The sequence below is a fragment of the Biomphalaria glabrata genome, chromosome 5 (genome assembly GCF_947242115.1).
Source record: "Biomphalaria glabrata chromosome 5, xgBioGlab47.1, whole genome shotgun sequence".
In the NCBI taxonomy this organism is placed as follows: domain Eukaryota; kingdom Metazoa; phylum Mollusca; class Gastropoda; family Planorbidae; genus Biomphalaria; species Biomphalaria glabrata.
In genome coordinates, this window is record NC_074715.1 from 15639179 (window position 1) to 15656534 (window position 17356).

General features: G+C 35.4%; 1 protein-coding gene across 3 annotated transcripts; it reads right to left on the bottom strand.

Moving 5' to 3' along the window:
- Window positions 1–238: 238 nt before the first annotated feature.
- Window positions 239–16870, bottom strand: LOC106064382 (uncharacterized). 3 transcript variants are annotated; one of them, XM_056029154.1, is made up of 6 exons: window positions 16734–16870; window positions 6603–7016; window positions 5334–5468; window positions 4362–4567; window positions 3812–3953; window positions 239–3126 (listed from the first exon to the last, which is right to left on the bottom strand). In XM_056029154.1, exons 2-6 carry the CDS (start codon window positions 6960–6962, stop codon window positions 2950–2952), a joined length of 1020 nt encoding a protein of 339 aa, XP_055885129.1. In that variant the 5' UTR covers window positions 6963–7016; window positions 16734–16870; the 3' UTR covers window positions 239–2949. The 3 variants fall into 3 exon arrangements, with proteins under 3 accessions (XP_055885129.1, XP_055885130.1, XP_055885128.1); XM_056029155.1 differs by lacking the exon at window positions 16734–16870 and adding an exon at window positions 16667–16687; XM_056029153.1 differs by lacking the exon at window positions 16734–16870 and adding an exon at window positions 8589–9221.
- Between the last annotated feature and the right edge of the window lie 486 nt (window positions 16871–17356).

The window sequence follows — 17356 nt, forward strand, 5'->3', positions numbered from 1 at the left end:
TTTGGAAAAAGCTGATTGCATAGTTAATTTAAAAAATTAAACTTTTCCTTTTAGCCATATCATCAGAACTTTAAAAAAAATCTAAAATATCATGATATCGGATTTTCAATATCTTTTCTAGCTTTTGTGATGTAATCAGGACAGACGGGCAGATAGACATACCACACAAAACTAATAGCAGCTATTTCCCTTTCAGGAGCCGCTACAAAATGGCAAGAAAACTGAACAACATTATATGTTTGAGATTATAAAAAATTTTTATTAAGAAACAATAAAAGTAGGCTGATGGCACTGTAAGAACCTGACATACATGAAATATATCAAAAGTTAAAACAATCTAAGTAAGTCTTGAGCAGTAAGTCATACAAATAAAAGAATGATGCTTAGGTTTTGATTTTAAGAAAAGAGTCATTCAATATCTGTATTTAAACTTTACTGTCATATAAGAAGTCGCAGCATCCATCTGTTCAGTAATGCAACTGAGTCACAACTTTTGTTAATGCAGTCACAGATTTGGTCATTTGCATAATCCGTTGAAAAAAAAAGGCAATTACATTTAAACATATATATATATTTATTTATACATACATATGGAAGCGCTGTGGCTGATTGGTTCCAGGATCAATGAGATTTTTAATTTAGGGTGCCTCTGAGTCCACCCAGCTCTAATGGGTACCTGACAGTAGTTGGGATAAAGTAAAGGCAGCTGGTCATTGTGCTGGCCACATGACACCATCATTAACTGTGTGCCATTAACAGATGACCTTTGCATCATTTGCCTTATAGATAGCAAGGTCTGAAAGGGAAACTTTAATATATATATATATATAGTTCTAAAAGAATATCCAAATTTTAGTTTGATTCGTTCGTTTCTTTTTGTGTCTTTTTTTTAATTTAACCATCTTAAGACTACTTAAGGCAACAACACACAGGATGCTAGAGCATAGATGTGTGTGATTGGAGGGAGGGAGTAAATGATGACAAAGTATGAATTTTGAACCAGGACTGCAGATGTCATGGCATTGCAAGTCTGTAGTCACCATGTTTGCAACTATACAACAACAAATATGACTCGTAAAAGGTAAAATCACAAAGTACATGTATAAAATGTATGCATAATAAATATTAAACTTAACATTGACAATTCATGACATTTTAAAATATTTATGTCAGTATTAAAATGGAATGAACCAAAGTGAAAAAAAACAAAAACATATCAAGTATTCCTAAGCATATCTATATATATACAATTTCAAAATGAAAAATAAAATGGAAAGATAATATGTTCACAACAATTACTTTCAGTAAACAAATATAAAACATTTTTACTTTTCATTAGATTAAGATGTAAATATAATTTAAAAAAAAAAACAGCCATGGAATGTAAGTATGAAATCACAGGAAAGTTTTAAGAAATTTCCATCAACTTGACAAAGGCCAGTAACTCACACCAACAAAGTTTTCATCAAAGATTTGCTTAGCAGCATATCATACACACACACAAGCAATATGTGAGACTGCTGGGTCCCACATACACAATATAATCTCAATATCCAGATTACTTTATAAACACACACAAACACATAGATTTATAAGATGCTGGTTTAAGTTACATTGTTTTTTTTTTCTTTTCATTTTTGTTTCCAAGAAGCTCAAATGTATCAAGAAACACCAGATCTAGGAATGGAATCTGATTTCCAATAAGGGTTTGTGGAAATGAAAATGTCATTCTGTGATTAAATTGAAGTTATAAATTAGTGAAAAAAAAAAATAACACTACATTTAAAAATTTGATCTCTACAAAACAGAAATTTCATCATTTTTCCCCTCCATATTAAAAACAAAAATTTTCTACAAAATTCCCAACAAGTTTAAAAATTTAAATAGTTTTTTTTTTACAATTAGGAAATTGGTTTAAAACTGTTTCATTTTAATGGTAATCTCATTGTATTGGTTACCCAGCAAATGGTAAAAGTCAGTATAAATGTATGACCGTATTTCAGGAATAATTGTATTTATCTTACTGAAGCTGGTAATCATTAGAGCTATTACATTATGACTTTCCATACATAGTAAGAAGTAACAGTTGATGTCAGAAATCAAAATAAAACATTTTTTTTTCAAAATATCTGCATAAAAAAAAATACAATAACATTCCTTTCAATCACTTAATTTAACAATTCCTTAACATAAATTAATTAAAGTATTGCACTATTTAAAATCAACAAAAACTACTGTAAAAAATTTATCAAAGCTCATTTTGTAACTTTTTCTCTGCCTAGAAATGAGCTTTTACTTGCTTTAGTTAGGGTTTTCCAACTTTTTCAAAAGCTATCATAGGATTTAACAAAATAAAAAAAATAAAAACTTCACAATCTGAAACAAGTCACTGAATAGTTACTACTTGGCAAGTAATTAACAGATTAATTTTTCAATTAACAGTTTATGTACACAATGGGCATCTTCTATAAGCACATCTGCAAAAATCTGTTTCATGCTAATACAATAGTTAGCAACATATTGAAACGTGGCAGGAGTTAAGAAGCAGGAGATAAAACAGGACCTGATTAAATGCAGCTTCCCTGAATCAGCTATTCTAAGGCTATAGAGAGACAGAGCTTGTAACCTATCAAAGGGTACTCAAGATCAAGTAAAGACTATTGAAGGTGGAAGCCTATTCTAGAATAACTTTGGTTCATTGGGCCACATAAACTGTCTAGTAAGACTTTGGTTCATTGAGTCACATAAACTGTCTAGTAAGACTTTGGTTCATTAAGCCACATAAACAATCTTGGACAACAACTACATTTAAAGCAATTTTTTCCAAATAAAAAAAAGTTTGTATAGATTAATTCAATACTTGATCTACTGGCGGCTATAATAAAAATGTAAATTGTTACATTAATTTCAAACTTGGGAAGGTAGGTAGGCATTGGTGAAATCAAAAGACTACACAGTTTTTCTCCAGAAGACGTTATCTGGCCAACTATGAGATGCGTAGAGATCTATCTGTCTGTTAAGGTCCAAACCCCATGTTGGCACCATGTGGTTGTGAACCAGGAAATCTTTGACAATTTTACTTCCTTCATCATTGTGACGATAATACATCCACTCTATGAGCACAACCTGATGGAAATAAAATATAGGCCAGTGATTCTTAATTACAAAGTAGTTGTGTGTGTGTGTGTTTTTTTTCTATTTACACTGAGAAATGTAAATTTGGAATCAATTGAGAGGTGAAACAAATAAGAACTCTTGCCAGAAAAAAGCAGTGATCAAAAACTTCAAGAAAATAGCTCTGCCATGAAACAACTCTATACACATACTAAAGATGATAGTGTAGATTTTTTTAGTACTTGTGATTTTATCTGCAGTATTTGGTGTGTGGGGATAGGGTGATTATGTGGTAAAGGTTAGCAGTAGGTTAAGCAGCAGCTGTGACTATCTACACCTAAGGAGGGAGATGGTTTAAGAGAAGCATTGGGGATGAAATATGTTGTATGCTTACCTTGACATATGCAAGAATGAAAGCTTACCTTGACATATGCAAGAATGAAAGCTTACCTTGACATATGCAAGAATGAAAGCTTACCTTGACATATGCAAGAATGAAAGCTTACCTTGACATATGCAAGAATGAAAGCTTACTTTGACATGCAAGAATGAAATCTTACTTTGACATGCAAGAATGAAAGCTTACTTTGACATATGCAGAATGAAAGCTTACTTTGACATATGCAAGAATGAATGCTTACCTTGAAATATGAAAGAATGAATGCTTACCTAGACAAATGAAAGAAAGAATGCTTACCTTGACATCCACTTTGTCAAAGAAATCTTGAGCACATTCTAGGACCTTAGCCTCATGACCTTCTAAGTCAATCTTAAGAAACACTTGCTTGCCTTCAACCAGTGGTGCCAGATCATTCAGACAAATGGCATCCACAAGATATCTGATAATAAAACAAAGACATTCTTTTTTCAATTTTAAAGCCTTAGAACAAATAGCAATTTCATACTACATTATAAACCAAACATATTTAATAATTTCTCTAATTATTTAATAAGATGATGGTAAAGCAGAAGTTTTTTTTAATTAGGTACACAATAAGCTACAATCTAATCTACCTTTGCATCTTGACCTTCAGGCTAGATAATTGAAACTAGTTATTTTAAATTTATTTATCAAAATGTAGTTTGTTTTTTTTGCTGTTTTTTTTTTTTTTTTTTTTTGGGGGGGGGGGGGGGGGTCTTTTAACATGATCTACTAGATTGACCTAGGGAAATGGACGTAATCATCTTCTTTTTAGAAATAATATCTGTATTTTATAAGATAAGATTACACAATCTGGGATACAAACTTTTTGGGAATTTTCTTTTTCCTTGACTGAATAATCTCCACCACACTGGAGCCCCCAATGTTGGTTGGGTCCACAGCAAGACGCAGCTGTTTACGCTGCCGGTGAAGGGCATTATGGATGAGTGTGACATGACAAGACAGACCATTTATGGCCAAAGATCTCTGCAGTAGCTGAAGACTATCCATCATGGCATCCAGAGCGATAACCTACAAAATCATGAAGATATCAAAGCTTATAACATACTGTCAAATTTAGTTAATGCCCACTCGCATCAAAGAAATGCTAAATAACTTTGAAAACGTACTCTTTTTTTAAACACATTATGAGTGAACTTTTTTCTAAATCTAGATTGGATCCTCATAGGCTCATACTTACATAGATTTAAATAACGATGAATAGTGAAAAGTTTGTCATAAGATTTGGGTATTAGTAAATCGTGAAAGGAAAGAACATTTTGTTGTAGGCCACATCATTGCGAAAATGGAAATGCAATAGAGCAGACGATATTTTGATTAGAAACAAGTTATATCCAACATTATTTCTATAGCAACTATTTGGATCTTCCAAGTTGTTTCATGAACACTCAGAAAGACACAAAGATAAAAGCACATTCCTTGTTCCATATGCTAGGACAAATTTGTACAAATGCTCCTTCTTCCCTAGTGCTATAAGAACATGGAATGGGTTGCCTGAGCCAGGAAAGCCAATGACTTAACAAGCATGACTATATAGACCTTTTTTGAAGTAGCGTCTATATTTTATAAGATAAGAAGAACACTCAAATGTCAGCACCACTCACATTGATACCAAAAAGAAGTCAAATTAAAAATGCCAGGGACACATTTCACTTATTTTTTAACATATATTTTACATTCACATTTATTCTATTGTGGACAGAAATAATGATGGACAATATCGACCTGCATTGCAGGCCACAGGTTATATTTTGGGCATCACTGCTGTAGATCTTACCTCCATCCCAAACTTAGCCGCTGGTAATGTGAAGACACCCAAATTACAACCCAGATCCACCAGTGCAATTCCTGGAAACATAGAAGTCATTTGGTACATGGCTTCAACGTTTTCTTTTTCCCACGAGCCTTCATTCTGAAATTCAATACCAGTCATTTAAATTATTTGGGAAAAAATAATTATCAACTTAATGATAACATTGATGTATAGGCTTAGAAACATTAAACAAAAATCTTTACTTTATAAAAAAGAAACTTGAAAATGACACACATTAGAAGAAAAAAAATTCCTGATATTTCTAGGTTTTAAATAAAAACATAGTTGAAAATGCAAAAAAAAATAAAAAAATAATTGTATGTTACAAGACATATAGGATTTCAAATTGATCTCTGATGAACAACTATGGGTCTCAGGTTTAAATCTCAGTGAAAGTGGATATATATTTTAAATTTTGGATTTCAGAGCATTCCTGAATTCACTTTACTGGGTGCTTAAATCAGTTATGAAATGTTGTTGCGCTGGACAGCGATGTCTTAGAGGGAAACTTTTACTTTTTGACTTGTAGCCTCAAAATCTGCCTTGAATTAAATTTTTGTGTTCGAAATATGAAATTGAATGAGTTACTTTATTGAGCAGGACATGGGAGAGAACTACTGAAATACAACTTAAACTGACAATAGTATTAAAAGTCCAGCAGATTGGAAGAAGCATTTCAAGTTCATTTTTAAATTTCTCTTTGGTGCTGGTATTAACTTTGTTGTTTCATATATATGCAAAGCTCTTCTTGACATTGAGTAAGAGTGAAAAATTAAGGATGATTTTTTAAAATACTGAAAGGTGAGAAAAAGTGTCTCATTATTTTAACTCTTTCTCTCCTAATTGACAATGCCAACATTGTCTTGACCTCATAAAACCAAATTGATTTTTGGAATTATAAACTTTAATTTGTGTTGCATAAAAAGAGTATGAATTCCCTTATAATTCAATACTAAATTTAACATTTTCTGATAACAAACAAACAAGTTATTGAAGTTTAATCATAACAGGGTAGTGAAATACAAATGAGCTAAATGAATAATTCTATTGGAACGAGGAAAATAATTACGGAGAGAAAAAGTTTAAAAATATTGAAAGGCTAAAATAAATTTCTTATGATTTTTAAAAATACTGTACTAAGCAAAATCTAAGTAAGAAATCATGAGCACATTCTAGGACTTAAGTCTCATGCCACCTCCATCAATCTCAAGAAACACTTTTAAAATTATGTACTTTTAAATGTGCAGACACCATCAAATCTTTCTTGGGATCATGGATGCATATCAGCAGCTTTCCAGACTTCTCAGGGTTGAATAAATCAACACACTCATTATTGGAAACATCCGATGCATCTCTAGATTTCGTTTGTTTGTCTGGTTTGGAGGGTATAACATGTATCCCAGACGCATTTAGATAGATAGACTTTAAGTTTGTTTCGGACTGACAAAAGGACATTGGTGCCAAATCAAATCGTAGTGAATGTCCAAGAACTATCATGAAGACCACGACTATGACCATCAGTGCAAAAGTCACCATTTGGTTTTTCCTGATGGCTGAGGGCACATAGTTATTTATCATTCTTTGAACATTCATTGCATTAAGTCTTCAAGTGTAATCATCCAGTAGTCATGTTTAGAGTACAAAAGTCTGAAAACAAACATAAAAATAATACAATTATATGACCCATGATGATGCTAGACATTTTAAAATAGTATTAGAGTTTAAAATATTATTTAAACATATCACACTATCAAACACATAATAAATGAAAGTTAATGTCGAACAGAAATTTCTACTATCTGAAAAGTCTTAACCTTCTTATTTAGTGTATTAACAGTAAAGACAGAAAAGCATTTAGTATTTCTATTCTCATTGATCACTAATCACATATATTATGAAATATTTGGATTTTAGTAAAAGACTGTTTTACATTCTAAATGACAATAATTGGCATCATTTACATGCATGTAATTTATTTAGGCGTAGTAAAGGTGTGCAGGGTTTACAGTCTGGAGAGTCAACAACTATGGCCACTAGAACCACTTACATTGTTGTGTCTTATAGTAACATTTATAATAAACTTAACCCTTCAGTGCTTGAAGTAATGTTTATTTACAATAATAGAAACAAAAACGCAAAACATTAAATATAATAATAATAATTATTTAATTTATGGAGCGCTTTTAACAAACAAAATGTAGGCTCAAGGCGTTGCAATAACATTACAAACAAAAACACAAGAATTAAAATGACAAATAACATTTAAAAACAAAACATTAACATAAGAATTAAAATGACAAACTAATCTAAAAAAGTTTTGAACAGATAGGTCTTAATGTTCTTCTTCAATGTAGTGTAGCATCCAGAAGATGATAAAACTAAAATTCATACAGATGATTCATGACTTGAAATATACATGATACTAATTTAACAAAACTTCATCTATGCACACTGTAAAATATATATTTCATAGTTTGACATTATAAGACTGGCTGCTTAATTCATTTACTGTGAGGTCAATGATTATTAATTACTAGTAGGCTAACCACAGTACAGGCTGAGTTATCTTCTTATCTTATATGATACAGATGTTACTTCAAAAAAGAAGATGATTACGTCATATGCATCATGCATTTAGTCATGCATAATAGCCAATGACCTAAATTCTGCCAAGTCACTGGTTTTCCTGGCTAGCTCAGGCACTTGACAGTCTGTGTGTATTACGTAATTTGTATAGAAGAGATAGAGAACCATGTGGCTAAATGTTGTTTGTTTAGGATTGGTGAATGAGGTCTTTGCTACTATACTTTTAAGTCTTCTATCCTGAAGGCTTTCTAAATTTAGTGATTTTACTAAAAAGGTGTTACTTTAGTCTAGTCAAATGTGAATATTCGTTTGTTATGAATATCACGGCTCTATTTTGTGTCTGTTCCAGTTTCTTAATGTTTATTCAGACAGACAAGTTGAAAGTTCAGAGTTGGTTCAATTCAGGATATTATAATCTAGCTAAATTATTCTACAATTCTACATCTAATCTAGATTCTAGTTGTTATCAATCACTAGACTTGAGATCTAGACTTAGGTTTAAATTTTAGATCTAGTTTTTATGATCTAGATTCTAGACTACTCTAGAATCTAGATATCTTATAGATCTAGATCTATATCTAACTAAAGTAATCAGACTATTGTCACTAATCAGAGACTTGGACTCAGACTCACTCCCATGTCAGGCGTCACGTTAAGTTATTGTTTACAGTGTGACTGTCGACGTCTCACTGAGACTAGTTTACACTATTTACAGTCACTAAGTCAGTGTAGGGGAGTGGGGCAATATCCGCATTGAGCGTCGGTATTTACACTCCTGGCCATTTTTCTGCGTTGTCAAGGAGCAGGATCAAGACCAAAAGCATTATCAAAAGGGGGAATAACCTAGTTGTTTTTTAAATACCGACTTTAATCACGGATTGGAAGAGAGAGAAAATAAACTAATAGAAATAATAGAGCTCACAGACCTATATAAAATACCGACCGTAAATACGGATAGCTATGTAGATTGAATAAACAACTAAGAATCTAAAATATTACTAGCAGAAGTTTTGAATAGGGGGAGGAGAGAATAGTATATTATTATATAATTAATAAATATATTCTTATTAATTACATCTAAATTACAATAATTGCAGAAAAAATAGTAGATCTAGATGTGGCATTTGTATTTGATATAGACTAGGTCTAGGTGCAGATTTTTTGGATTAAAATTTAATGTGCTGTCAACATGTAATATTTCTAAGTCAAAGTTGAGATTAATATTGAATTTAAATAGCTGTATGCATACCGGGTCGTCTATCTAGTCAAATGTTAATGAAGTCAACATTAAATTATAAGTATAATAATTACATACAGTAGTGGATCTAGATGAGGAAAAACATTATTCTAGACAGATGTAAGAGAGCAGTATTTGATATAGACTATGACTAGATAATAGGTTTAGATTGTGTGTGTGTGTGTTAGTGTGTGTGATAAGAACTGAATTTAAATACCGTACACATTCCTCTTGGTCTAAATTCTAAATATAGACTAATGATTAATTGTAAATAGATCTATTTAGTAATATTTTGATTACCATTTAAATAAAATAATGCATTTAAATACAATAATGTTGTGATCAATATTGTATTTAAATAAATCGAATCTAGGCCTACGGCAACATTTCTTAATATGTCTGTCTAGAATAATGTTGAAATTAGTAAAATACGACATTATATTTTTATTTCAACTTATGGTGCTGTCAACATTTACTTAAAATGGACATTATTATAGTCATCATATTTCTTTTAGACTTCGGGCCTATTAAAATCTCAATAGACAATATTTAGCATCGTTTTTTTCTTTCAAGGCTGGATGAGTGGATCCCTGTTTTTTGCTGCAAAGATTTGGGCCCGGTAAGGGTCCCAACTGGGCCAGTTCATACTAACCACATGGGCCCCATTTGGGGAATGAACATTGGCCCAAACAGGCGCCTATAGGGCTGAGTCAGGGGGCCCAGAAAATCTCCTTGTAAAACCAGTGTGAGGCCTATAAGGGGGGCAATTAATGAAAGCCCAAACAGGGCCCTTAAGGGTCCAGTCTAGGCACAATGAGGGGGCACAGATGAAGCCCCGATAGAAACCCTCATGGGGCTAGTATGTGGCAAATGTTAAGGGTCATGAAAGGGCTAACCACATGGGCCATATTTGGGGATGAACATTGCCCCATATGAGGGCCCTAAGGGCTGAGTCTGGTCGTCTCAGCTCGGGGCCCAGATGAAGCCCTATTGGAACCCTCATAGAGCCATTGTGGGGCAAACACTGAGGGGCCTGAAAGGGCTATACACATGGGCCTCATTCGGGGGATGAACTTTGGCCCAAACTGGCGCAATCAGGGGGCCCATATGAAGCCCTGATGGAAACCTAATGGGGCTAGTGTAGGGCAAACGTTGACGGGCCTGTAAGGGCTAACCACATGGGCCCCATTTGGGGGATGAACATTGGCCCAAACAGGCGCCTATAGGGCTGAGTCTGAGCTCAGTCAGGGGGCTCAGAAAATCCCCTTGTGAGGCCTGTAAGGGGAAGGACTTGTGGGCCCCAACAGGGCCAAGGATAATTGGCCCTTTGGGGGGCAATTAATGAAAGCCAAACAGGGCCCTTAAGGATCCAGTCTAGGCACAATGAGGGGGCCCAGATGAAGCCCCGATAAAAACCCTCATGGGACTAGTATGGGGCTAATGTTCAGGAGCATGAAAGGGCTAACCACATGGGCCCCATTTGGGGATGAACAATGCCCCATATGAGGGCCCTAAGGGCTGAGTCTGAAAGGGCTAAACATATTGGCCCCATTTGGCGGATGAACATTGGTCCAAAATGGACGCCCTTAGGGCTGAGCCTGGGCTAAGTTAGAAGGCCCAGGAGAAGCCTTGAGGGAACCATCATGGGGCCAGTGTGGGCCAAACATTGAGTGGTCTGAAGAGTTAATCAAATGGACCCCATTTAGAGGATGAATGGGTGAATCTGTGCTCATTTAGGGGGCCCAGATAACACCCTGCTGAAACCCACATGGGGCCAGTGATGGGGGTAAACATTGGGTGGCCTGAAAGGGCTAAACACGGGCCTTATTTGGAGGATGAATGGGAGCCATTAGGGATGAGTCTGTCTTTAATCGGAGGGCCCAGATAAAGCCCTGATGAAACCTACGTGGGGCTAGTGATGGGGGCAAAGAGATGGGCCTATTTGGAGGATGAATGGGGGCCGTTAGGGATGAATCTGTGCTCAATTAGGAGGCCCAGATAAAGCCCTGATGAAACCTACGTGTAGACAGTGAAGAGGGCAAACATTGAGAGATGAGTTTGTGCTCAATAAGGGGACCAGATAAAGCCATATTAAAGGCAAGTATGGGTCAAACCTTGGAGGGGTACTAAAGCGCTAAACACATGGATACCATTCAGAAGATGAATGGGAGCCCTTAGGGGTGAGTTTGGGGTTAGGGTTAGGGATAAACCTACATAAGGTCAGTGATGTGGGCCTGAAAGCTAAACATACGGGCATTAATGGGATGAACGTTTGCCCAAACTCAGGCCCTTAATGGTGCCCAGATGAAGCTCCGATATGGGGCCACTAAGCAGGCCGCAACTACTTTTTGTGCAATGAATGGGATTGTTTTCGGGGGCTCCCCCCCCCCCCTTTCGCCATTCGTGTATGGTGTCCATAATTAATCTTTATTACATTACGACCCTACATTTTTCCGAAAGACTTTTATTGCACCCTTGAATAGGTTCATACTATGAGAACGTGTATGTGTCTGGACCGGTTTCCCGACAAAATAGCGCGAACAAAATAGCGCCGTCGAAATAGCGCGTAAAATATCTCTTAAAATTTAAATACGCAAACATTATGCAAGAAATATAATAAGCTGCTGATTTTAGTCCTGGCAAAGAATGTACCGTAACGAGAGTAAAGCGGGTTTATACTCTTTTTCTCATGAAGAGTATGCTTGGGAGAGAAGGGAATTTGTTTTAAAATTAATTAATGTTACATTAAAAAGTATGTTAAGTTGATTGTTAAAGCATGGCCCGTTTATTAAAATAGAAAAGGGGGTTGGATGTTCAGGGCCGTGAATAATTCATTGTAAAAATGACACTAATTCACGTTGGAGACTGAAGCACACGATAGAGCACTATTTAACACCTTGCCACAGAGGTTCCGTTTGACTTGACAATTTTTCTAATAACCCTTGATGCCAGTTCGCTATACTTCTGGCGGTATTAGCAGTCACCCCCACTAATTAGAAAATTAGTTTTCTCACATTTATCTACATTTCAAAGGATGTCAGCCGTCAGGGTACCTATCCTATGAATAGGAAACTAAAGAAGTACATCTTTGTCCACTATTTTCGATTCTTAGGGGCGATAGTATACTACCTGGAAAAGAGGGAGATGTGAAAAGTTATTGTATCGTACCGCCGTGGGTAGCCCATCCGAGCGCTAAATAATTAAAACTTAACAATAGAGACGCTGGTTTATGCTCTACGCCAAGTTAGACGAGAGTCTGGGTCTTGTCAAGGGAACAAGTTAATAATTGACAACCTAAAATAAATTATTTTCAAATGAATTTTTATATGCAAGCTTCGTATGTTCACGGGTATAAGAACAAGCGATCACCATTGAATGGGCCCCATTACCTTGCATTCACAACTTCTCGATATTGGACTTCTATTTTTATTTCAAAATTTACAATTGTTTCATCATTGGATTTATTTTGACCTCGCTATTTTGCTTAACCTGCGTGAAATCTGAGTTATATCACTTTTTATTGTATTTCATTTTCACACTTCTATTTTGATTCACCTGCGCGATACCCGCCGATATCCGAGTTTCAATTTGACTTAAGATATTCTACCTTGCTCATTTCGATTTACTTGAGCAATATCTGAGTTTTTTTTTTCTTAAAATCTATTTCACTTTGTTGTATCTAATTAACTTTCTAACTAATGGCAGGCCGACCCATTGCTCGTACCAGTATAGTTGGGCTTAACGAAATAATGGACAGAGTAGACGTAAGACATGAGTTTTGGAATTTGTCAGCGTTGTTGCCTCACCTAGAAGCTGATGTAGTATTAGAGTGGTGTGCTAGAAGGCGGCTTGTAAAAAATGAATTACATTGTGAAAACTGCAACGACCACTGCTCATTAGTACGCTACATACAAGGTGCTGACGGTTATCGATGGTGTTGTAACAAATGTGGCACGCGAAAATCTGTGCGACACGGCTCTTTTTTTACAGGCAGCCATTTAAGTATCAAACAAATAATTATCATTATTTATTGCTGGGCTTGTGACATGCCACAGCTACAAATGTCACGAGAAGCCGGACAAATAGATAAATCAATCGTTACTGATTGGTGCAATTTCTTGAGAGAGGAATGTGCACAATGGAATGAAACTCATGCTATGATAATCGGTGGCGTCGATGAAAATTTTGAACCCATTGTGGTTGAGATCGACGAATCGAAATATTTTCATAGAAAATACCACCGTGGCCAATGGCGAGAGGGACACTGGGTATTCGGTGGAGTGGAAAGAGAGAGTGGACGCTGTTTTCTCGTTGAAGTTCCAGACCGCCGAGCAGCAACACTAGAACAATGCATCGTGCAGCACATATTGCCTGGCAGTCATATCATATCAGATGGCTGGGCAGCGTATGCAAATATTCCACAAATTGGTCAAGGGATTTATTACCATTCAGTTATTGTACACCAACAAAATTTTGTAGACCCTTTGGACCCCGAGATTCATACTCAGAATATTGAGAACTTGTGGATGCGTGCTAAACGCAAGTTAAAAAGACAATTCGGAACAAGCGGTGCATTGTTTCAGAGTTATTTAGATGAGTTTATATATCGAAATAGTATGCGCGAAGAAGACATGTTTTCCAGCATGCTGGTAACGATTGGTGATAATTATCCATGATTTTTTTTTTCAACTTTAAAACACTGTCTGACATTAGGGTCTATTTCAGTTATTTTCTCCCTCAGTCTATGTAAGGCCGCCTTTTAAAAAAAAAAATATTTTGTAAATTGCTTAATCTCGTCACGAAATCTAAAAAACCCAAGCAAGATTTACAATAAATTTATACACAGTTTTACTTTATATTTTAGGTGCTCACTTAAAATCTATCTGTTGAAATTCACGTAACAGCCTCGAGCTATTAATTAGGCCTACTATTTGCCCACAAACCAGACACAGTTCCGTATATTTAAAGGTAATAAGTAGGTAGAAAATGGGGAGACATGTTATTTATTACAGAAACTATATTTTTATGTATCAAATTGCACATATCTCCTCTACCGGCTAAACTTTTTTTTTTTTAATAAGTGGAGACAAGTTACTTAACGTAATGCCGTAAGCTACATTATTAATGTGCAGTAGCAACTAGGATCTGTCTCTTCTTTTCCCATACTGTCGGTAACTCCACCATTGCCTGGTTTCCAGTCCAGAATGAGAAAGGAGGAGGGGCGGCATTAGTTAGTCCCGGTGAGTCGTTCGTTAGTCCCGGTGAGTCGTTCGTTAGTCCCGGTGAGTCGTTAGTTAGTCCCGGTGAGTCGTTAGTTAGTCACGGTGAGTCGTTAGTTAGTCCCGGTGAGTCGTTCGTTAGTCCCGGTGAGTCGTTAGTTAGTCCCGGTGAGTCGTTAGTTAGTCACGGTGAGTCGTTTAAGATAATATCGGTACCTGGTAAGTACAATTTTTGCACTTTAAATAAAAATTCTAACTTATTACAATTTATAAATATAAAAAAAAAACAACATGTGCACATATAGGGACATTTTTTTTTATTAGATCGAGATCTAAATTGGTTTACTAATTCTTATCTATGGGTCACATGTCATCATTTAGAACCCCTGTTGTTTGGGCCAATTTTCATTCCCAAATGGAGCCCATATATATGAGTTAAAGCACTTTTAGGCTTCTCAATGTTTGCCCCCTTACTGTCCCTAAAAGGGTTTCATCTGGGCCCCCTGAGCCCAAGCTCACTCCTAAGGGCCTGCTTGGGTCAACGTATGCCTTCGATTAGGGCCATTGTGTTTAGCCCTTTGAAGTTTGCCCCTTACTGACCTCCACTAGGGCTCCATCTGGGCCCCATGATAGTGCCCAGAATCGCCCTTTAAGGACCCCCATTTGAACAACAATGATCCCCCGAAATGGGGGCCATGTTTTTAGCCCTTACAGGTCCCTCAATGTTCAACGCTCTTACTGGGTTTTATCCGGAATTCATCCGACCCCCCTATCTGAGCCAAGGCTCACCTTTCAGGGCATCCTTTTGGGCCAACATTAATCGCTAAATGGGTCCCATGTGTTTAGTCCTTTAGACCCCTCAATGTTCGCCCCTCTTACTGGCCCTGAATGTGTTTTATCCTGAATTCATCTGGGCCCCCTATCTGAACCCAAACTCACTCTTAAGAACCCTTGTTGTTTGGGCCAATTATTCATCCCCCAAATAGAGACCATGAGTTACAGCTCTTTTAGCTTTCTCAATCTGTGCCCCCTTAATGGTCAGGCCCACTATCTGAGCCCAAGCTCACCCCTAAGGGCACCTGTTTGTGCCAATGTTCGTTCACCAGATGTGGCCCATAAATTAAGCCCTTTCAGGTTTCATCACTGCCCCTTAGTTGAGCCCATGCTAACCCCTAACAGCCGAATGGGGTACATGTGTTTAGCCATGTCAGACATCTCCAAGTTTGCTCCTTACATACAGTAGTGGGTATAGATCAATAAAAAAAAATGTATAGATCTATAACATAGTACCGGTATTTGATATAGACTAGGTTTAGATTTGTGTGTGTGTTTGTGTGTGTGAAAGAAAAAAACGAATTTAAATAGACCATCTAGATCTATAAAGACTAATGATTACATTTTAAATAGATCTATTTAGTATTATTTTGATTACGATTTAAATGAAATAAAGTTGAGATCTCAATTAAGTCTTATCTACATCTATCTGAAACTATTGAGTGTTGTGCCAGTAACTGTTGACGCAAGTCTTCTATACTGTACTCTTGTAAAGAAAAAAAAAAAAATCCAATTTTAATAATAAACATACCAGTACCAGTGTACCATACACACGTTCACGTGCTAATGAAATAATGCATCAACATATAACAGAAATTAAAAAAAAAACAAACAAACACAAAGACAGATCCTTAACATTTTATTAAGACATATTAATTCTTAAGAGTAAAGAAAAAAAAATCATTACAAAAAAAAATTAGATCTAGAAATAATCTACATTTGCTCTATAATTTGCACTAGATCTAGTAAATGCATGGGTTGTTTAAATAAAATAGATCTACATTTTCAAACGCTATCAAACTTTTTCAGAACTATATTTTATAGTTGGCAACAAAAGAGAACTCATTTTATTTTATTTTTTGGTTTGAGTGGTATTTATCTAATTTATCGGTAACCAACCAAGCCAATCTGGCAACAGTTGCAGTTTGTAAATATTGACGCTCATTGCGGAAATTGCCGGGGAGTGGCTCTGCGCACAAAAATTATTACAAAATTTAAAACATTAAAGATCTAGAGTCTAATATTATAATTATACATGTGTAATGACTAATATCACAAATGTGTCGTGATTGTGATGATTGTGACTTTAAATATTTATATAAAAGTCACTTTATTTTTAACTTTTAAAACAAAAAAATTGCAGAAACTGAGACTGAGAAACTCTAAGAAACAGCTGATCAACATCAACCTGCCCTAAATACCGAATAGACAACGATTGCAACAACCTCTTTTTCTGTAACAGTATTTGAGACCTTTAATTATACCTACCTAGAATCTAGATAGATATGTATTCTTTAGACCTAATCTACTCTACCGCTTTCTAAAAGTAACAGTCTTGTAGACTCTAGTCTATAATCTACTAAATTTGTAAACAAGTTTGAATCCGGAAGCAAGGCGGAAAAAATACATTTTCATATAGGCTAGTGCTTCGTGATACACTTTCAATCACTGACATAAATTTTTTAGCGGTTCCCAAAGGGAAAAGACACTATTACTTTTGTGTGGAATGTCTGTCCGTTCGTCCGTCCGTCCCGTTTAGATCTCGTAAACTAGAAAAGATATTGAAAATCCGACATAATGATATTTTAGACCTTTTAAAGTTCTGATCCAACAGCTACTTTTTTCTTTTCAAAAGTGATTTTTTTTTAAGTTGCAGTTTTTTTCATAAAAATACATCATATTTACAACTATTCACTATTAATAGCAACAAACACAGGAGGCTATTTAGTAAGGGAGATGACAATTTACCATATTTTTAAACACATCTATCCAAACGGTTTTAGATTTTTTGTCAAAAAAAATATTTTTTTTTACAAATGTATTGCTGAGTTATGTAAGTTCTGTCATACTAACTACTACATTTACAAAAAAAAAATAAAAACTTTTTTTAA

What these genes read in the sequence shown, in the direction of transcription:
- LOC106064382 (XM_056029154.1), bottom strand. Translation starts at nt 6,962, where the DNA reads ATGAATGTTCAAAGAATGATAAATAACTATGTGCCCTCAGCCATCAGG. An exon ending in AAAAAGAAAATTCCCAAAAA is followed by an intron (nt 3,954 to 4,361) that starts GTTTGTATCCCA and finishes TTTTATTATCAG; the next exon opens with ATATCTTGTGGATGCCATTT. An exon ending in TTGACAAAGTGGATGTCAAG is followed by an intron (nt 3,127 to 3,811) that starts GTAAGCATTCTT and finishes TATTTCCATCAG; the next exon opens with GTTGTGCTCATAGAGTGGAT.